The sequence below is a fragment of the Citrus sinensis genome, chromosome 8 (assembly GCF_022201045.2).
Source record: "Citrus sinensis cultivar Valencia sweet orange chromosome 8, DVS_A1.0, whole genome shotgun sequence".
In the NCBI taxonomy this organism is placed as follows: domain Eukaryota; kingdom Viridiplantae; phylum Streptophyta; class Magnoliopsida; order Sapindales; family Rutaceae; genus Citrus; species Citrus sinensis.
In genome coordinates this window covers 8,426,515-8,448,046 of record NC_068563.1, presented here as the reverse complement: position 1 = coordinate 8,448,046, position 21,532 = coordinate 8,426,515, and the positions used below count along the sequence as shown (strand labels likewise).

The window sequence follows — 21,532 nt, the reverse complement described above, 5'->3', positions numbered from 1 at the left end:
TTCTTCCCGTACACACGTTTACAAGTGAATTGATCAATCTTTTTATTTAGTTCTTGTCATGTGAAAGGCAGTTTGACATACTTATGCATGAGTTTAACTATAATATGATATTATATCTAAAGCTCGAGGACATGTTTATGATATCCATATATCCAACTAAAAAAAGACTATATTTTTTATGTGGAATGACCCCCATTCTATATATAAACTCATGTTTTACCCTTTTTCTAGAGAACAAGAGATAAATTAATTACTCAATAATACATTCCTCAAATGAAACTTCAATCAGCAAAGAAGGGGCATCAACTTTGATCCATTCGATCATTTGACACTAAGTCCACCCATCCTGGTATTAGGGTTTGTCTTTGATACTATATTTCTTCCACTGACTTAATTCATACTCTAAAATTAGCTCAAGAGTTGAAGATTACTTTAGGTTTATATAGTTATTACTTGGAAATTAGAGGATTTCTATTTAAATTCAACCCACATAAAATATTAATTAATTGGCAGGATTATTTGTGTCTAAATATTTTGAACATCCTCCTATTTAAAACACTCAGGGGCTATTTGCTTTTTTAACTTAATGACTTAATTGAATTAATTTTAATCAGTTAAATCATTAAAGTCTGTTTGTTTTTTTAGCTTAATAAAAAATTTCAGTCATTAAGTTATTAAACTATTTTTTTTTATCTTTTTACTTAATCTAAAAAGTCTGGATGATATCATTAAAAAATATTCTTTAAAATATCCCTATCTAATTAATTAATTCTCATTCTTACCTAAATAAAACTTAATAATTAGCATTATTACCCATCTCTATATAACTTGTGATAGTATATAGTGGTAGACTACTATTATTTTCATCCTTTTATTTTCTTCAAATTAGCATTATTTATTTTCATAATTTTTTATGAAATTTTTCTTATAAAAAAAAACTATAATAAAATTGATTAACATATATAATATAAAATATTAAAGAGTTGTATTCAATTGAATATGATTTATGTTATGATAATTTATTATCTTATTTATATTTTTTGAGTTGTTTACTATTTGTTTAACATTTATAATTTGTAAGGGTACAAATGTAAAAATATTAACTTTTGGATTTTTTAAGTTAAAAAAACTTAATATCTATTTTTAATGATTCAGACAAAAAACAAACATATCATTTAGATTCAGACATTCAACTCTATTTAAAATTCAAATAATTTTAAATTTATTTAGATTTCAGATAAAAAAATAAAGACCACCTTAATTAAATTTATAGTAAAGTGGTAAAGGTCAAAATTTAGGTCAACTTATAAAAATAGACCGAATACATTTTCCTTATTTCAAGCACTTTTTCTTGGGAAAAAGTAATATTAATTTACAAAATTGACTGTATAATGGATCAACATCACTAATTTGCGATAAAATGTTGGGAAAGCAATACATTTGCATTAATTTGAAAAAAAAAAAGAAAGAAAACATCAAATCACAAATCAAACCAACGGCCCACAATTGTTCCCTTGCCCCGTCACGTGACAAGCAGAAGAAATCTAAAAACAGGAGGGCCTTTTTTCCCCACATTTCGTCCACGTCATCATGATTTGGCGTCTTTCACGTGGACACCAATAAGATCCTCCCACGACGTCCGATCAAACCCCACAGCACTCTCAGCCGTTGATCAAACTCTTATCTTCAAATCTTATAAAATGGCAAGCCAAAGCCCAGCGCCCTCTAAAAGAAGTTATAGTAGATATCAAAAGTTAGCACATGAAAGCCGATCCTTTACAGTGAAATACACAGACCCTTTTCTTTTCTTTTTTTGTTTTTCCCTCTCCCTTTATTAATCTCTCTCTCTTAGCATCCCCAAAGCAGGTAATTTTTTTTATCTGGGGTTTTATTGATATATATATATTTTAGTTTACATGCTTTATGACTTATTATCATTTTTGACTTGATTTTTGTCGTTGCACAAACACTAATGAAGAACTATAATACAGTATCAAGATCTGTTTTTTATTAGTAAAATATTGTATTAGTGATGGAATTTAGGGAAAGTTCGCTTTTTATTTGTTTTTAATTGATATATGTATTGTTTTTATGATTTAAACGGATTATTATGTTAGGGTTTTGGTGGTTTTGATGTTGTGGGTGCTTTTTTTTTTCCTTGGTTTTTGATGGTTGTACTGGTTTCTGTTTGATTTTTAATTGCTTTCGTTAAATGGGTTTTGTTGAATCTAGGATTTGAAGCAAACATATTGAAAATGGAAAATGGAGTTAATAAGCCTGTGGTAGATGCGTTTGTTGACGAGAAAGTGGAGGAGAAGGTTATGGTGAGCTCTGATGAGCCAAAAGATGTAGAAGATGTTTTTGAGGAGGCAGTAGACACACCCGACCATCTGAATGATGAGGGAACAAAAGATGAATCAGGAGATGATGCCAGTGTTGGTGATTTGGGTTCGGTTGTGGTCGATGGGGGTTCCAATGTGGGAGGTGAAATGGATAGCTTTGACGAGACTGAAGGGGTTCCAAGTGAGGGTGGGAATGATGTTGTGGGTGAGGGTGAGGGTAAGGTGGGGGATTTGGCAGGAGCTGAGAGTGTCATTGAGGTTGTGGTACCTGATAAGGTTGATGAGAGAGGGACTAAGAGGGGAGAAACAAGTGGTGAATTGAATGAGCGATTAGGGGTATCTGAACTTGGTGCTGGAGTAGAAAATGAAATTCAAAAAGATAGGGTGGGGAAGCCAGAAAATGGGGATTCCGGTCATGTGATTGTGGAAGAATCCGTAGTGGATGCAAAATTGGAAAATGGAACTGATAGAGGGAAGGAGAGCATCATCGAGGTTGTGTATCCAGATAATGTTGATGAGGGAGGTACTAATAAGGGATTAACGAGTGGTGAATTGAATGATGCAACAGAGATATATGAGGTTGGTGCTGGAGTAGAAAGTGAAATTCTGAAAGATGGGGCTAAAAAGCCAGAAAATCGTGATTTCGGTCATGTGAATGTGGATGAATCTGTAGTGGATGCAAAATTGGAAAATGGAATTGATGGAATGGTTGGGAATAATGGTGAAATTAAGGCAAGTGGGGAGGTCCTGCCTGAAGATGGTGACAGTGGGGGGTTGAAGGAGAATGAATCAGGTACTGAATATCAAGACAACGGGGCTGCAGAATTGACTGATGCTTCAGCTATCACTCGTACAGAGCTTCTAGAGGACAAGGGTGAAGAACTGAATGATAAATTGGTTAGAATGAATGCGGAACTACAGAAAAATGAGAGTCAGGAAGTGAAAGATGCTATATCTGGCCTAGGTTCCGGGCTTGGCAATGTTGTGAGTGAAGAAGCAAGTGACAGCTCGGCTAAATTCGAGACACAACATGAGATTAAAAGGAATGGAGACATAAAAGATACTGCTGCTGGAGTGGATTCAAAACATCATGAAGAGACTTGTGAAGTGGAAGGCACTTCAACTGATATTCATGAAGAGGTCGTGGAAGGTACAGTGGCACCTGAAATTGGAAGCTCACATTCTTTAGATAGGCCTACCAATCAGATTAGTGAAAAGATTCAGGCTGGTACAATGAATTCCAGCTCCGAGACTCAGCCACAGCAAGCAGGTGAAATAGTTTGTGATGTTCATGTTGTGGCTGAACAAGCAGAAGAGAAAGTAGAAATGGACCAGGAAAAGAAGAGGAGTAGCACTCAAGTGACAGGAGAATGTAACGTACAACCTTTACCACAGCCTGCTTCTTCAGCTGCAAAATCTACAATGCCTGTTAACCCTCCTGCTCGTCCAGCTGGTCTTGGGCGTGCTGCCCCACTTTTGGAACCTGCTCCTCGGGTAGTGCAGCATCCTCGTGTAAATGGAGCTATATCCCATACACAAACTCAGCCAATTGAAGACCCTGGCAATGGGGAGGCTGAGGAGTATGATGAAACTCGTGAAAAACTTCAGATGATCAGGGTGAAGTTCTTGCGGCTTGCTCATAGACTTGGGCAAACCCCACATAATGTTGTTGTGGCACAGGTTCTGTACAGATTGGGATTAGCTGAGCAGCTGCGCGGTAGAAATGGAGGTCGTGTTGGTGCCTTCAGCTTTGACCGTGCAAGTGCCATGGCAGAGCAACTTGAGGCAGCTGGGCAGGAACCACTTGATTTCTCTTGTACCATTATGGTGCTGGGAAAGACAGGTGTTGGTAAAAGTGCGACCATAAATTCAATATTTGATGAAGTTAAGTTTGGTACTGATGCTTTTCAGATGGGTACAAAGAAGGTTCAGGATGTTGTGGGTACTGTGCAGGGGATTAAGGTACGAGTCATTGATACACCAGGCCTTCTGCCTTCATGGTCAGATCAACGCCAGAATGAAAAGATCCTTCATTCTGTTAAGCGTTTCATCAAGAAAACACCCCCAGATATTGTGTTGTATCTTGATAGGCTGGACATGCAAAATAGGGACTTTAGCGACATGCCTCTATTACGAACCATTACTGATATATTTGGACCTTCAATATGGTTTAATGCTATTGTGGTTCTGACTCATGCCGCATCTGCTCCACCTGACGGTCCAAATGGTACTGCTTCTAGTTATGATATGTTCGTGACCCAACGCTCTCATGTTGTTCAGCAAGCTATTCGTCAGGCAGCTGGGGACATGAGGCTGATGAATCCCGTTTCATTGGTGGAGAATCATTCTGCTTGTAGAACAAATAGGGCTGGGCAGAGAGTATTGCCAAATGGTCAGGTTTGGAAGCCTCATTTACTATTGCTTTCTTTTGCATCAAAAATTTTGGCTGAAGCAAACACACTTTTGAAGTTGCAAGATACTCCACCTGGGAAGCCTTTCAGTGCTCGGTCACGGGCACCTCCATTACCATTCCTTCTCTCGTCCCTTCTCCAATCAAGACCACAAGTTAAACTGCCCGAGGAGCAGTTTGGTGATGAGGACAGTTTAGATGATGATTTGGATGATTCATCAGAATCTGAAGACGAGTCAGAATTTGATGAATTGCCACCATTTAAACGTTTGACGAAAGCCCAGGTGGCTAAGCTTACTAAAGCTCAGAAGAGGGCATATTTTGATGAGTTAGAATATAGGGAAAAGTTGTTTATGAAGAAGCAGTTGAAAGAAGAGAAAAAGCGTCGAAAGATGATGAAGAAAATGGCAGCTGCGGCTAAGGATCTGCCTAGTGACAACAGTGAAAATGTTGAAGAAGAAAGCGGTGGTGCAGCATCTGTGCCCGTTCCTATGCCAGATTTGGCCCTACCTGCTTCTTTTGACTCTGATAATCCCACACACCGTTATCGCTATCTAGATTCCTCCAACCAGTGGCTTGTGAGGCCTGTTTTGGAAACCCATGGTTGGGATCATGATGTTGGTTATGAAGGTATAAATGCAGAAAGACTCTTTGTTGTTAAAAACAAAATTCCCATATCATTTTCTGGTCAGGTTACAAAGGATAAAAAGGATGCCAATGTTCAAATGGAAGTAGTCAGTTCTCTAAAGCATGGGGAAGGGAAAGCAACATCATTAGGTTTTGATATGCAGACTGTCGGCAAAGACTTGGCTTATACACTGCGCAGTGAGACAAGGTTTAGTAATTTTAGAAAGAATAAGGCAATGGCTGGTCTCTCAGTTACTCACTTGGGTGATTCGTTATCAGCTGGGGTGAAAGTTGAAGACAAATTGATCGTGAATAAAAGATTCAGAGTAGTTATGACTGGTGGTGCAATGACCAGTCGTAGTGATGTTGCTTATGGTGGCAGTTTGGAGGCTCAGTTAAGAGATGCAGACTATCCTCTTGGTCGTTCGCTGACAACTCTTGGGCTCTCTGTCATGGATTGGCATGGAGATCTGGCCATTGGGTGCAATATACAGTCCCAGGTACCGATTGGACGGTCAACAAATATGATTGGCCGCGCCAATTTGAATAATAGAGGGGCAGGGCAAGTCAGTATTCGTGTAAATAGCTCAGAGCAGCTTCAGTTAGCTTTAATTGGCCTCATTCCCCTATTGAAAAAGTTGCTGGGTTATTCACAACAAATGCAGCTTGGACAATGATGAAAGCTAGTAGGTTGTATAATGTCTTGCTGTAGCCTTATGGTGATAGGATAAAATGTTTGACACAGCCATTTCTTATGGTCAGTGAGTGAAAGTAAGAATCTGACTTCCTATTTTATTTTTTCTTTTTTATTTGTCTTTTATGGTTATAGTGATTGTAGTTTCTTTGTTAGATATTTGCATATGGTAATTTTTGTTCTCATCAAGCCATTGACTGAGAAATGCTTCTATCTATTAAGTCATGCCTCTTTTCAGTTTACTGTTTTTACCACTTTTATATGGATTCGGAAATTTATTCATGTGTTAGAAGTGCTAATCACTTGCTCCCAGTTTTTCTGTACTTGGTTTATAATAAATTCTGTTTACACATATAAACTGAAAGTCGCAGCTTATTTGATTCCCGTCACATTTTTTCGCATTACCTGCATCTACTCTGCTTTTATTGTTTCTGAGAGATCTTACAGTCCAGAGGTTTTGGATTTTGCCTCAATGCTCCTACTTCAGTTCTCTGTTTATGGTCCTGCTTTATCCTTTCAAATGTTCACAGAACTGTGACCTCCAGCTCTTTCCATGTGATGTAGGGACACATTGAACATATGCTTGAAATTTCATTTATAATCTTGAATATGTGGTTTGCTATCACAAGAGATTCATGTAGTGTGTGCATCTCAAGCTGTGCTTAACAGAAACCCCTTTTTTGTTCATTTATTTTCTGGTTATTGAAGAATACTTCATGCAGCCAAGTGGGATGGGTCTAGTCATAGATTGTCTGAATGTGGACTGTGGAGAAGTTGACTGTCAGGAGGGAAGCTTGTGGAGTCTAATGTGTGGCAGTTATTAGAATGCATGTGGCAATTAGTTACCTGGATTCTAGTGTTTATTTCTGTTGATTTTTTTTTTGAATTAGATTTCTGTTGATTAGTTTTGGCTATTATTAGGAATAATTGTGTTGCTGTTCAGCCTAGGTATATACTAAATTCACTGTTGTTGCTGAGTAATTTTTTAATTTTCATTTTGACAAGGTAGGCAGAGTCTTTAAAACTGAGATGCCTGTGCACAATGGTCTCTTGGTAGTTAAAAGATGAAGCTTTGATTGTGTTCAAAGACATTGACAATTGCTTGACTTGAAGTAGTTTTCCTTAGCATGTGATAAGTGCCTGGAAATCCATTTGCACTGTCTTTTAGCTTGTGTCCTTTTATGCTTTTGACAAGTGCCTAGAAATCCATGTGCAGTGTCTCTGAATCTCAAAAGTTGGTTTTCTATTTGTATCTTCTAATAATTAGATACTACCATTAGTTAATTTCTTCCTACTAAATGCCAACAATTTTTCTATTAAGAGTTTTACCATGCTTTGAACTATTGAACTTGCCTGTCTGACCTGTAAATTATGTATGAAAGAATAGGAGTTGCTGGTACTGGTGCTGAAATTTGCTTGACAAAATCCAACTTGAGAGTATACTATGTCAAACAGAAGACTTCAAGTACATGCCATCTGGGTAACAAATTTACGGCATGTTAGGCTTGGAAGCAAATTAGTTGAAGCGTATCATATTCGTGTGTGTGTGTGTGTGTGTGTGTGTGTGATAAGCGTCCGAAAGCACAAGCAGCCAACTAATGATTCAAAATACAATATATATTATAAACCACAAAATCGAAGTTCGATGAGATGGTTGAGGACAAGGGCGTTAAGTTGAACAAAAGGGCAAGTTTGCAATTACTGCAAACGATCAACAAAAAAATTCCTAGGTCAAAATTATACATCCACCTTAAACCAGGGACGGATGATGGTCCGCTTAATTGTACTTCTAAACACCACTTAAAAAAGCAAACATCTATTAACAACATCCTTTGGACTATCACATTAATTACAAAAATTTCATCCTGATTCGTCACCATCGGCATCAGAATCTGGATCCACATCTACAATATCAGGAAATGAATCCATCGATGAGTCATCATCCAAATCCCAAACAGGTTTCTTGCCTTTCTCAGCATATGATGCTGTGGGAGCATTTCCGCCTACCTTAGCAAACCCATCACCCTTGCCTGCTATGAAATCTTTACTAGATGCTGTTTCATGACTCTTGCCATCTAAACCACCTTCTGGTACTGCTACCTCAGTTTCCCTTTCAGCCTCAGTTTCCCTTTCAGGGAGTTTTAGATCACCTGCAACCGTAGAATCTATGACACCTTTTGAATATGGAAGTTCCTGAAAATGTTGTGACTCGACCATAGCTTCATCCTCATTGTTTCTCAGCCCAACACCTGCTTGCTCCTCATTGTTTCTCTCTGAAACTTTTGTACCAGGTGAACCAGCCACATTCTCGCCAGGGCCATGCACTGGAATCTCAGTGGGATGGCCATCACCAAACCATGTCTCATACAAGTCATCGTCGAAAGAGTCAGAAGCACGCTGTCCTGTTCCATGCATGCCACTAGTGCTTTGCTTCTGACCACCAGAGTGTATATTTTCTAGAATTCTGCAAGGAAAACGTTCCAGTGGAAGGAATCTAGGATGTATAAGCACCTCCAAGGCTAGTAGAGCACTGGCACAAAATCCAGCAAGCATTCTACCAGCTTGTTGCTTGCCTGCAGAAACCAATAACAAACAATTTGTGCTAAGAAAACTATGTTGCATATGGTAAACCCAAGAGAACGGAGCATGTGTAAATTGCCATTGTTGTTCCCATCATGATGAAGTGACGTTACCACATGTAAATTTCCAGAAAAAATTACCTTTTCCGAAAAGCTCAAGGGCTCTGCCAAAATGTGGGGGACGCATTCGAGCTGAGGAAAGGAGGGATGCCAAAAGTGCACGTAATGCTGAAAGCTGCAAATCCGCTAAGCTTATGATTGGATCATCGGGCAAGGCAGTACTATGACTCTCCTCATTGCCCCACCCCTCTTTACAATAATCTGTTGCTATGGTAATCAAAAGGAGATCAACAGTTGGTCGCCAGGATGCTGATCCCAAATCACCAGCCTGTGAAACATTAAAAAGTTCTTTAACTAATTAATACTTATGTTAGGTCAGAAACATACAAAAAAATGCAAAGTGCTTCATAAGGAATTTGATAATTTCCTTGTGTGGAGATAAGAGCAAAAATGATTATTTGAAATAATGCATTATTTTTCTAAGTTCATGCATAAATGACCAAGCTAAGACATAATCTAGATTATGCCACATTGCTTATTCTACTGGATCTTACAAAGCCTGCGAACAGACGACTGCAGCTTTTAGATGAGTGTATTATTGAGCTTTGATTGAGCTGCGCTCAATTCAATGATCATCATTCTATTACAAGATGTAAGGTAGCCTGAACACATACTTGGAACTGGTATTAATGTTGAGAAAAACCAAATTCCATATTTTTTGTCACTTCAAAGAAAGAAAACTCGTAGTTTGGAGTGAGAACAATGCATAATCCAACAAGATCAATCTTATATAAAATAATTCCATTTTACTACTGCTCATTAAATATGAGACTTTTTCTTTAAATTTATTTTATTATTATCATTATTATTATTATTATTTTGGGATAAGAAGAGGGTGGCTTAAATCTCAAGCAAAATTGATACATGAAGGCAAGAAATTCTCTATATCTATGCCTACTATATACATACCACAGTGAGAAGAGTTTCTAATGCCTCCAGTGCAGCTATCTTCAAAGATATTGGAGATGCAGGATGGTTTTTTGATACTCCCATGCCCAAACCAGTTATTTCAAGTTGCCCCTCAGAAGAACCAAGAGTAGCACCATGCTTCCTTTTCCTCCTAGATTGCATAGGTACCAACGAAGCAGCTTTCAAGGTTGGACTGGAAGTTGTGCAGCCATTCTCATCAGCAACTGGATTCAAATCAGCACATGCATCATCCACAACTACCTCTGCAAGGGGTAGTGCCACTCCTGATCAGAATACGAATGGGTTAGTAAGACCACCAGCTCCAATTTGCATGAGATGTAAGGAATAACAGGTAAAAGAAGTTCTATGCTCAAACAAAAGCAAGCTCAAATTAAACAGAAAGAGTAGGGTGCAAAGCTTTCGAATGAAAACAATAAGATAAGCATAACCATACAGCATATTATAAGTGAAGGAACAAGAAAACAGTCAGAATATATTTGTTTCGAAGAGAGAGAATTAAATATCACAGGTGGAGTGCTGCTATAAATCAAATGACCAAAAAGCTCATTTACAAACATGCACGAGCACCAACGTCAACAGAGGCCCAGACTTCCATTTTTTGACATGCAGCAAAAGAAAATAGATGCCAACACGATTACAAGTAGACCCAGCCAAAAACAAGAGGCTTATAAGTTAGAGCTCCCCATATCAAGTAAAATGAATAAACACACCATTTTCCAATTGACTTAACATTTGGTTCAGTGTGCTGATGAAATCATGGATTTTCAGCTTAGGTTAATCCCTCATCTGTTTGGCTTGACATGTGTGAACAAATTATTATTTTTTTTTTGGCCTCTTGAAAATGTGGTATTTGTTCAGATAATCAGCGCCCATTCGTCAAATACATAGAAAAACAGAGCTTCTAAACCAATATTCAAGTTAAAAAAGATCATACTCTTTTATGGTTAGAACCACTCCAAATAGTAACTTTTTCATAATTTAGTAGCTGTGTGCGAAAAGTAATAGTGATTTGTTCAATTACTATTATTATTTTGTCCATATTTTCCACTAAAAATGCACTTGTGAGTAAACCGCTGCAAAAATATTTAAAGAGATGCTTACATACCAGCACCCATGAATAAGAGCAAAAGTTTTGTAATTGAGTATAGCTTTCTCCTTAGCTCTGGCAACGCACATCTCTTAAAAAATTGTTTGACTAATCTAAGGATAAAAGCACCGTGTGGTAATAGTTGACTGCAAAAGTAAAACAAAGAATTTGGGTGAAGGTGAACCATCAAACTCTTTCAGCAAATTAACAAATAGAAGTGAAATATTAAACATTAGTCAATGATCAATAACCTCTATCTGATCCATTGTTATATTCATCAGTTAGAGATTAATCAATGACCACAAAGAGAGATTAATCAATGACCACAAAGTTCTCTGTTTAAGTCAATTGGTAATCAAGAAATGAACAATGAATTCAAGAGGGAGCACATGCAACGAGCAAACTTGAAATGCAACGTCACAACACTGAATTGCCGAATTAAAAAAATTATGTTTAGGCAAAACTGATCAAGAACAATGCTTGCAGAAAGCCTCAATAAAAGAATCTGGATCAATTTGTGCAATAAGAACAGGCTTCTGCAAAGAGACAATGAGAAACAATGGAAAACAAATACGTAAATAAGGAAACATGCTATAGCTTACCTGTGCATACCCTCTATAATTGCTGCCAGTAACTCCAAACTGTACAAGTGTAAAACTGGAAGTTCTACACAAGCAGATTGTTGTTGCATCACAGTCATAAAGGGCGACAAGGAACGAGGTACAGAACCATCAACCATCAACATCCTGTCAACAAGGGCTAATAATGGGCGAATAGGGATGTTCACCTATTAGTTGACCATTTAATATTCTCAGATATGTTAGGTTCCATTCACATTCTAAATATTTCGAAATATAAAAGAAAGGAAAATTCGGTAATTACATCAACAAATTAATAAAATATTCTCATTTATTTGGAAACACCAGTCATTACCCGAACAGGATATGAACTTGTAAGCATTGTAGAACAGCAAAATATCAGCATGGAGATACTGGAAGTTGTCAGCCGCTCAGACCTCTTTGCTGCATCATCTACAGCCTCTCCTAGCAACATATGGTCTCCCAAGGGAGGTGGAGGATCTTTACCAGGTGGGACCAATGCTCTAACAGCTTCAGTAACTTTATTTTCTGCAAGAATCGCAAACCGAGTTTCTAAGTAATTTATACATACACATATATATTTTCCTTCAAAAAAAACTGTAAGATGAATGTTGAATAAAAGAAAAGGACGTATAACGGTGGACCAAATTACTTGAAAGCATCCCCAGAAACAAGTATTAAAAGTTGTAGAAAACAAACAAAAAGTTTCAGCTCATTTTAGAGAATTTAAGACAGCCCAACCAAAACAGATCCAGAATAACCATTGACCTGATATTCCTTCCCACTTAATATGGATAAAGATAGAGATTTGCATCACAAATTTCAATTTTAAGGCTGAGAACCAAACTGAGACAGAAAGATGAATCAAAATGCAAACAGAGTTTTTACTGATTTAAATAAATGACAAGTTGTGATAAAATCATCAATATTAAATAAATCTTTACAATTATAACATAATTTCTGTTGTCTATTTTTTTTTTAAAAAAATCAAAATGAACAAAATTTTCAAAATATTAATCCATGAACTATATGCTTTCAATCTGAAAACGTTATAAACAATACAATGATAGGATCTATTAGATCCTTTGTCAATAAGTAACTAATATCACATACGAAGTTCAGATTATCAACATATATAAAATGCTAGCATATAAGTTGTGAGACAGTTATATTATCATGAAGAATTTTAAACTATTATGTACAAATGGATTGCAACAAAATAAGTTATTATTTAATGTAAAAGCAATTCAATCTAATAGTTTTTTAGAGTAGAATCACATAGGCAATTTCCAATAATAAATGAATTCTCTTGAGACTTAAGCATCAAAAAGACATATTAGTACAAGTTACATAACACTAATGGAAGCAAATAAAGTACCAACTACTATGTACCTTCTTCTAAACCTTGGAACCTATCATTCAGGTTACTGTTTATTAATAACAAGATTTTCTGCATCATCAAACACCAGCTTTCCTCATCTCCTTTGGCTTTTGGAAGCAATGCTAGGCAATAAACAAGTTTCTGAACATAGAACACCAAGCAGGAGACAGGACAAATTCAGCAAAGGTTCATATCCGCAGCATTCACTTGTTAGTTTTATGCCAGAAAGCTAGACCAGAAGAAGGAGAAGAAGAAGAAAAACACGTTACCTTCATCATATTTTCGCTGCATTTTCCTGATAAAAGTTTTGAAGCAATGGTAGCTTCAGCCTGTGAATAAGATGCCTTTGTCATTAACTAACAACCCAGAAGCCATCCAATCTAATGTGATAAAAGTTTTGAAGCAATGATAACTTCAGCCTGTGAATAAGATGCTTTGTCATAAAATTAGAAACCAATCTGAGGTTTCTAGAACAAGTGTCCAGTCAAACAACAAACCAAGCTTTTTAGGCATTTTGTTAGGCTTGTTTCTTATAGAGCAGAGTCAAATATGCCTCTGATGGAACACAAATGAAATATGTCCAGGGAACCATTGGTGATTAACCATTCAATTTTGATGATTTCCATGTGCTTCTATAATGATAAGCTACTCCAACAAATTTTACTTTCTGGGTACAGTGGTATTGTAGTCATTATTCAGCCCATGATGCCTTTTTTTTTTTTAAATTGCTTTCGTTAATCAAGGTTTTCTTTATAAGGTGCATAAAAACGATCCATTAAGAGGTAAAAATTCAACTATGGTGGAACCATGAATAATTTTTTGGAACTAAATATCATAACAAATTCTTCTTGTCGGCAACACTAGTTCATTGTTTGAAGAGATGTATAAAATCATACACTGTCAAGATACTGACGAACTGAAGCTGGAAAAGAATTTAAAATGGTGCAAAATAAATGAGCTGCTCCTTCCTGCAAGGCCAAAAGGTGGACCTGTTAGGCAATAAACTAGGCCATGAAAGAGATAAACAAAGCAGCAACAGTGAAAAATCTATCTTCATCCTATTTTGGACACCAATAGAGAAAACAATTGACTAACAACTGCATTGCACATTAAATTCGGCATGATACAAAAGATTGAAAAACCCTTCCAAAATCTGAAAGATAACACATATGTCCTAACCCTACCAATTTAAAAAGGGTACACATGGTTAGTCAAATGTGGAGTCGACATCATGCATTCACAATTGTGATTGTCTTTTTTCATATCTGTGTCTGAGAAAAAGAAAGTAAGGCAATTGGATGAAAAAAAGAAGGCAAGGCAATTGATTTATCCAATTGCGTTTCCATCAACGTAACAATATGATGCTCAACATATTTTTACAGCATCAAGAGCAGGTCAATAAAGGCCTCAAATAAAAATGAACTTGCCCTTTAGAATCATAATCTTCCAACAGAAAGTCATCAATCCATTTGCGGCAGCAATATGGAAAAACATGAATATGAAGAAAACACAAACTACTAGGAAGCAATGCGACTTTTAGATCTCCTAACAAAGTACTTTAGCATAGGACTTCAAGCCTGAATGTCCAAAAGTCATGCAAAATGACTGACAACATGAATTTCTATAATGTGAATGATAGAAAGCCATATTAGCAGTCATTTTTCCTTCAAGTATAGATTGATGGCCCGAGCAAAAAGTACACAAAAAAATCCTAATGAAAAATTTTATCAAACAAATATAAAAAATTGGAAATTACCCATACAGCTTCTGAATTATCCTCATTTAACAGCTTCAAAAGTGGTTGAATCAGTTTTCCAGCAAGAGAACTCCCATCTTTCTTCCCATTTGGTAATTTTTCCAATCTATTTCATGAATGAAATAATCCCAGGAGTCAAGTAATTAGATGTAACAGATGAAAACAGACTTAAATATTGGAAGGAAACTTTGAGCATTGCAAGCCATAATCCATTTGAAAGGAAGCAAATAGTATATTATATTCAAAATTAAGCAAATAGTATATTATATTGAAAATGAAGCAAACAAGAGTGGACCTGGTGTTCACAAAAGAATGCAAAATCAGTCCCTGCTTAGTGTCTAGATCTATCCCAAATATCTTTCTGGATACCCAGCTTCCATATTTACCTGTGCGGTGCATCAAGGAAGTTCCCGGACCTCCACATCTAATATGGCTTCCAAGAGTACATTTTGCCTTCAATCCTCAGTTGACATATTAGAGTTCAAATGCTAACACTAGGTCCTCACCTGTCATCTAAAATTTTTATTTTTTTTCCCTTTTTTTTAAGTAAATTGTCAAATCCAGTTGGGCCAAATGGAGCTCTAATTGAATCTCCTCATTATGATAATCTATTTATTATTTTAAGTCATGAGCAATGGATGAAAGAAAGAGCTTGAAATACTTTGAAACATAAGCCCAAAAGGATGCCGTGTAAATGTAAATCTCGTGTGAATGAATGCATTGAGAAGAACAAAGCAATCTAACCTTGTAAGCAGATCTGATATTGAGTGACAAGAAGCCACCTTCACAAATTGAGATTCTGATGATTGCTGATTGAGACAAATGACATCATAATGCCAGTCATGAGTTAAAGATTAGAATCGACATAACAATATTTCTTCGAAACAAACAAAGACACATCAAATTCTTTAATGCAAGCAAATTTTCATTAATAAATTGGTCTCATAAATAAGGTCCAATTTCTTACATCTAGCATTATTCAAACATTTACAGGTTCTAATATCCAGAAATCAAAAACTTCACCAGTTACAGGTTCTCATATCTAGAAATCAAAAACTTCACTAGTGGCATTTGACTTGTAGAAGGATAAAATAAGAGGTTCACATACCATAATGATACATAATAAAGGCAGAAGATGAGAACTACCCTATGTTTAATATTTCATAAACCATCTTAGAAGTTAGTGCCATAGTCAACGATGTTAATGGTTTATACAGTTTTGAGACTAGAACTATAGTATCTCATCAAATGTTGTCACTTCATACATTTACAATATTCTTAAAATTTAAATGCGAATAAATAAAGAGAATTTCAACTATTAAAAGTAAAAGGAACAATTATCTTTTTCCTCCATAAATAAGAAGTAAAGTCAATAGAATATACTTATCAAGGATATATCCTAAAAAAGCAAAGCAATTTTGCTGAAAGTTTATTTCTTTCACTAAATTAGGTCAGCACAAATCAAAGAAGGAAATTTGGTCCAATGAAATGTTAATTATCAAGTGATTTTCAATCATCATACTCTAGGACAGCCAATTACATACATAAAAAAAGAAGATCATTTATCATGCACAACAAGAAAAAAATAAATAAATTATATCACTTACCTGAATATGTAAGTAAAGCTTGTTAAACCAAACTGAGTACGATGCCAAGAAACGATCATAATTGCACTCTTGACAAGTCAATCCAAGCAAACAGATTCCAGTCCAACATTTATCAGGCTACGAAGACGTACAGATAAGCATTCAACAGAAGATTTTAAAGACAGAGAAACATTCAAGTTGCATTTGAATAATATTAAATTCAAAATAAATTCCCTGGTGCAACTCCAAAAATGGATTTAAAAGTAGAATAGCATCCCACTAAAAATGCTAACTAGAAATTGCAAAATTATAATAATCAGTGTATCCCTCTGCACAATATTAATTTTGCTGAATACAATGATCAGAAACTGTAGATAGTTAACTAACTCAGTGAAAATCAGTGTGGTTTTTGAAATTCTCATTTTTCATCTTAAAAACATATGATGAAGCGAACAAAAAAAAGATTTTAAGTATATAATAAAACAAAACAATGATTTTTACCATATTAGATGAAACAAGACTTGAAACTCGAACGACCCATTCATCAACAGCTGATTTCCAGCTATCAACAAGCTTCTTCTCCATCGAATCATTAGCAGATTCTGATAACAATTTGTGAGTTCTTATAAGAAATGCAATTTTTGACAGCTCGTATCGGATCCTAGTGGGTTGAGTTTCTTCAGGAAAATGCTCTTCGATCAAATTTCTGAGCATACGAGGCTTCAATTTGACATCGTACACATTCTTGAAATGATCCATGGCCGGCAATGTTGAAACTGAAGCACAGTCCCAGTTAGGGTTTTAGGGTTCTTTTGTTAAGCCCCATACCAAAGAAATTAACGGATCATCAATTTAGTTCAAACTAGAAAAAGGCGAATCATCAATTTAATAACTTATTTTAGGGTTATTTTATAGGGATACCCCTGTATTTGATTAATTATCATAAAAAGCCACGAAGTTTTGAAACTAATAAAGTGCTTAAAGGATGTGGATCTACGTGAGTATTTTTAAAACTAAAAGAGTCCATGTGATGATTGAAGTAAACATTATATGTCGTAGTGTCTTTTAAGGATATTTACATGGATACTCCTGTGCTTGATTAATTATCATAAAAACCCATCAAGTTTCGAAACTAATAAAGTAATTAAAGGATATGGATCTATGTGATTATTTCTAAAACTAAAAGAGTGGATGTGATGATTCAAGTAAATCTTATAGGTCCTAGTGTCTTTTTCCCTTTATTTATTTTTTAAGATATTCATTCAATTTATGGCTTGATTTTAATTAATTTGATTGGATTAGCATTGTCCTATTCGGAATTAATAATCTATCTCCATAAAATCAAGCTATCTTTTGGCTATTTTGGTAATACTATAACTTTTAAAATAATCGTAGAGAATTAATTAAATATTTAATAAAATTTATTTTTAAAAATATTATAAACTTTAAAAATAATCGAATTTATTTGATAAATGATGTAGGATGATTACATGAGACAAGTAAGATATTTTTTGGAGGTCATAACTTAGGTGTATGATATATTGTTTCGGAGCTTGCGATGAGATAAATCAAATCTAAAATCACTTACACTATTCCACCCCAAGGTTGAGATAAAAATTCTACTTCTTTCCTAGTCAATTTTAAGTCTTAAAATATTTTCTTATTTTTCCTATTTCTTTTAGGATTTTTATTTTTTATTTTTTAGATATCGAATTTAGGCACTGCTTTTTTTTGAATTTCTTATTTACATTAAGAGAATTTTATTCTTAAAATTATACTTTGAATTTGCCTATTTTGATAAATTTACGTTATTATAAAGGGCCCAAACCCTAGTTTTGGTAATTCAAACTTTTCTAACAAAATTTTCAATATTCAGAAACTTAGTTTCTTCTATCAATCAAATTTTAATGTTTTTTGCATCATCAATTGGTATCAAAGTAGTTCTATGCGGATTGCAAAGCTTTCTGAGATACCCATATCCATCCTCAGCAAATTCATCCCTGAAAAAAAAAAGCAAATTAAGAAATCCTAGTTGTCGCCACACCCATCACCATTGCTGCTGCCACAATTAAGTAACCGCTACCACTAACTGCTGCCGTTACCAGACTCACCATCATCCAACAACCAAAATCCAGCCACTACTGTTAGAAACCACTGCAATAAATCTTATTGTTAAACTATTATAAGAATATAAATGACTGAAATTGACATATTATTGAATAAAATTTATTTACACATTTATAAATAAATATATATATAAATAATATTTTTTACTGTATTTATAACAATTAATAAATAAATTAGATATTTTTATTTTATTAATTTGTTTTTTTATCTCACTTTTTGATTTCTCAAAAACAATCTCAAACGGGTCTTCTATCTATTGTGGTCAAACTACTATTTTTATAATAACTACATGCAATTGCAACCGAAGACTTCATCTGTAACACCCCAGCTCGAACTCTGAGGGCAAATCTAACCACAACTCACATATGAATTTAAATAACTCTTACAACCGATAAAATTCAAGCCTCAAATACAAAAGCCAGCATAATAACTTAAAAATTTAGCCAAACCATCTACCATCCTCAATTCAAATCCATCTTCTCACTCATCACGAATCAATCCTAACTTCTCGAAACTGAATCACAAGAAACTATAATGAGTACAAGACCCAGTAAGCAAATTAATTTTTCTTATACCAAAATATATACATATTTATACATAATGCAAATGGATGATATGTCATAATCTTTTGGAAATACTGTAAACAAATTCATAAAAATCTCTTTCTGTCGCTTTCAAATTTTCTCATTTTCTTTCAATGAAATACATATTATGCAGTTGTGGCACTTTGCGCTGTGCGTGGTACTTTGCAGCGCTGTGGCCCTCAAGAGGTAGCCCCCGCATAGTCTCAAGAGGTGGCCCCACACAACTTCAAGAGGTGACCCCCAATGCAAAATCTCATAAAACCGAAATTCAATTTGCTAAAACCCACTTTCTCATTCATAGAAAACTCAATGTATTTTCATGCTTATGCCAATGAACTATCACACATACATATGCCCATGTACATAATCACGCCCAACACATAACAACACATCACATAAACACATAAACAGATACATAGAAATCCATATATGTAAATATCAAAAATAGATTTTTTACAAAAGTCAAACATATATATTGTTTATTGTGATTCATTTAAAAGTCTAGTTTACTTACCTCTTGGCATCCTCATGTAACAAATGCATACTGATATCATCAACCTAAAATCATCAATAAATTTCTCATAAGATATAATCGAGTCTCAATCATAAACTCTAATGTCCTCAAATATCTACATCAATGTTCTCAATAATCGACCTTCAAAACATAACAGTCCATATTCTCCCATTTTTTTTAATAAATTATTCCTGCATTGGAAAAATCTTAAATTTTACAGACCTTATGCTGACACATTGAAAGTTCATTGATAAAAATTTCATAACATAATTCCTTCAAAAACTATTGAAAATAATTGACGTTTCAGACATCATCAATACAGTCAAACAGTTTTATGTTTTGAACACACTTACTTTACAAATACAAAACAATTTATTGCTTCATCATAAAATCATGAAAATTTACAGAATCATACTAGACATATATAAAAAGCATTGGTCCAAATTTCATAATTTTGGAAGAAGTCTAGCTATGGTAAATATAATTTCGTAATTCACGTTATTCACTGAAATCATAAATTTCCAGGTTATCAGACTTGACTTTGACAAATCATAATTAATTGAAATCTTATCCGATTAACTTGAAACAAGTTTCAATTCTAGACGATGTCTAGTTTAACATACCAAAAATCAGAATCAAAATTAATTTGTACAAATTACTATGATTTTCGTAATAATTCACTGTCAGCATATTTATGCAAAATCTTAGTTTTCTACTTTTATTGCAATCGTGCTTCCCCACAACAATTTAATAAAAACTAATAATTAAAACTTACCTCCAAAACTTCTCTTAACAATTACAACTTGATCCCATGTGTTGCCTATGGAAGAACTAATAATTTTTCTTTCCTTTTCTCTCTTTTCCCTCTATCTCTCTCTCTCTCTCTCTCTCTCTTTTTCTTTTCTTTTCTATTGTTTTTTTTTTCAACCGATCTCTCTTTCCCTCTCTCTCTTATAATGGAAAAGATATCTTATTCTATTTATACTAGGGTAAAAAAGATCACTAAAAACTAAAAAGACTTAAATACCATTGGGAGAATTGGGGTATTACATCATCTAACTTACCAATCCTTGACTCGCTTGACTCAAACTCAATTCATAGACTTATTATTAAAAAAAAAAGATGTATTGAAAAAACAACATAAAAGGCACGAAACAAAATACAGCTTACAAGGTTATTACAAGTGAATGAAAGCTACAAATTTTATTTCAAAACTAAGTTCGAATAATTAATTCAAGAGTAAATGTTTAATTTTCTGGACTAAAATGCCCTTTGTAATTTCTATAAATTGGCTTCCAATTTTATTTGGAAAACACACCAAAATTCAAGCGATATTTTTGCTCTTCTCTCTCAAATAAATTCTCTCTAACTTGAGACATCAGTGTGATAGAGTCCCAGCATTAGTTTGAAATTCTTCGGAATAGTAAGGTTATGCTACCAAGACTATTCGACCTTGTTATATCTTGGGAAACAAACGTCAATAGAACCTAAGTATTATTGAGAAAGTGGCGAATCTATTTTAAGGATTAATTAGATCTATAGATGCCTACTTTAGTTAAGTTCAAATTGATACCTGTGTTCAGAACGAAGGTCCTTTGTCATTGATTTCTTGTTCCACAACTCGACTAACGACATTAGAAAAGTCTTTTATTTATGCAATGAGAAGAGTTGTTAGCTCTTTAAGTTCTCTAATCTCTTCTGAATCGTCATTTCTTCCCCTTTTTCTTGATGAACTGTTTAAAGTTTTGGATGCTTTGATGAAGCAAGTGAGAAAGACACACTATCATCAACATCATCTCTCATATTTAATTTTCTCGTTGAGATTCATTCTATCCTTTTAACTTCCTCCACAACATCTACATGAGCTTTTGTATTTTTTCTAATTGCATGATCTTTACCATAGATCATACATTAATCCTCATAATACGGGAATGCTTTATTCTTGAAGTTTGTTGCCTCTTTATGACTCTGTAACAATAGATGAAATAGTGGAAAACAACAATAATAAACATAACCAGTGTTGTAAAAAATTTTAATATACTCGCAAGTGCACGAATTTAGAAATAGAATAGTAGTAACGAGGTCGAACCCACATGGATTGTTATAAATTGAAAAGTCTAATTTAAATATAACCTAGTTGACCAAATTGAGTTTTAAAGAAAATTAAACCAATTAAACTAAGAAAGCAATTAAAAC

At 34.6% G+C, this 21,532-nt stretch overlaps 2 protein-coding genes and 1 long non-coding RNA gene across 4 annotated transcripts; 1 reads left to right on the top strand and 2 right to left on the bottom strand.

The window, feature by feature from the left end:
• The first annotated feature begins 1,698 nt into the window (after positions 1–1,698).
• On the top strand, positions 1,699–6,315 carry LOC102625663 (translocase of chloroplast 120, chloroplastic-like). The gene is made up of 2 exons (XM_006487617.4): positions 1,699–1,866; positions 2,233–6,315. The coding sequence occupies exon 2, from the start codon at positions 2,256–2,258 to the stop codon at positions 6,054–6,056; it is 3,801 nt and encodes a 1,266-aa protein (XP_006487680.2). The 5' UTR covers positions 1,699–1,866; positions 2,233–2,255; the 3' UTR covers positions 6,057–6,315.
• Positions 6,316–7,672: 1,357 nt separating this feature from the next.
• LOC102625207 (uncharacterized) lies at positions 7,673–16,978 on the bottom strand. Of its 2 annotated transcripts, none has more exons than XM_006487615.4 (13): positions 16,613–16,978; positions 16,133–16,249; positions 15,270–15,334; positions 14,526–14,631; positions 13,666–13,737; positions 13,039–13,098; positions 12,781–12,910; positions 11,723–11,916; positions 11,392–11,576; positions 10,808–10,935; positions 9,682–9,965; positions 8,794–9,040; positions 7,673–8,646 (listed from the first exon to the last, which is right to left on the bottom strand). In XM_006487615.4, the coding sequence occupies exons 1-13, from the start codon at positions 16,868–16,870 to the stop codon at positions 7,934–7,936; spliced, it is 2,559 nt and encodes an 852-aa protein (XP_006487678.2). In that variant the 5' UTR covers positions 16,871–16,978; the 3' UTR covers positions 7,673–7,933. The 2 variants fall into 2 exon arrangements, with proteins under 2 accessions (XP_006487678.2, XP_024957925.2); XM_025102157.2 differs by having other exon boundaries at positions 14,532–14,631.
• A 658-nt stretch (positions 16,979–17,636) lies between these two features.
• LOC127899429 (uncharacterized) lies at positions 17,637–20,265 on the bottom strand. Its single transcript, XR_008051240.1, has 3 exons — positions 20,112–20,265; positions 19,337–19,380; positions 17,637–18,265 (listed from the first exon to the last, which is right to left on the bottom strand). It is a non-coding gene; the product is annotated as an uncharacterized LOC127899429 (long non-coding RNA).
• Between the last annotated feature and the right edge of the window lie 1,267 nt (positions 20,266–21,532).

Bases quoted from the DNA above. Each gene is read 5' to 3' on its own strand.
- LOC102625663 (XM_006487617.4), top strand. From the start codon at position 2,256: ATGGAAAATGGAGTTAATAAGCCTGTGGTAGATGCGTTTGTTGACGAG.
- LOC102625207 (XM_006487615.4), bottom strand. From the start codon at position 16,870: ATGGATCATTTCAAGAATGTGTACGATGTCAAATTGAAGCCTCGTATG. The intron at 13,099-13,665 runs GTATGATTTTAT...TCTTATTCACAG, and splicing joins TTCGTCAGTATCTTGACAGT to GCTGAAGCTACCATTGCTTC. The intron at 12,911-13,038 runs GTAACGTGTTTT...TTCTATGTTCAG, and splicing joins GCAGCGAAAATATGATGAAG to AAACTTGTTTATTGCCTAGC.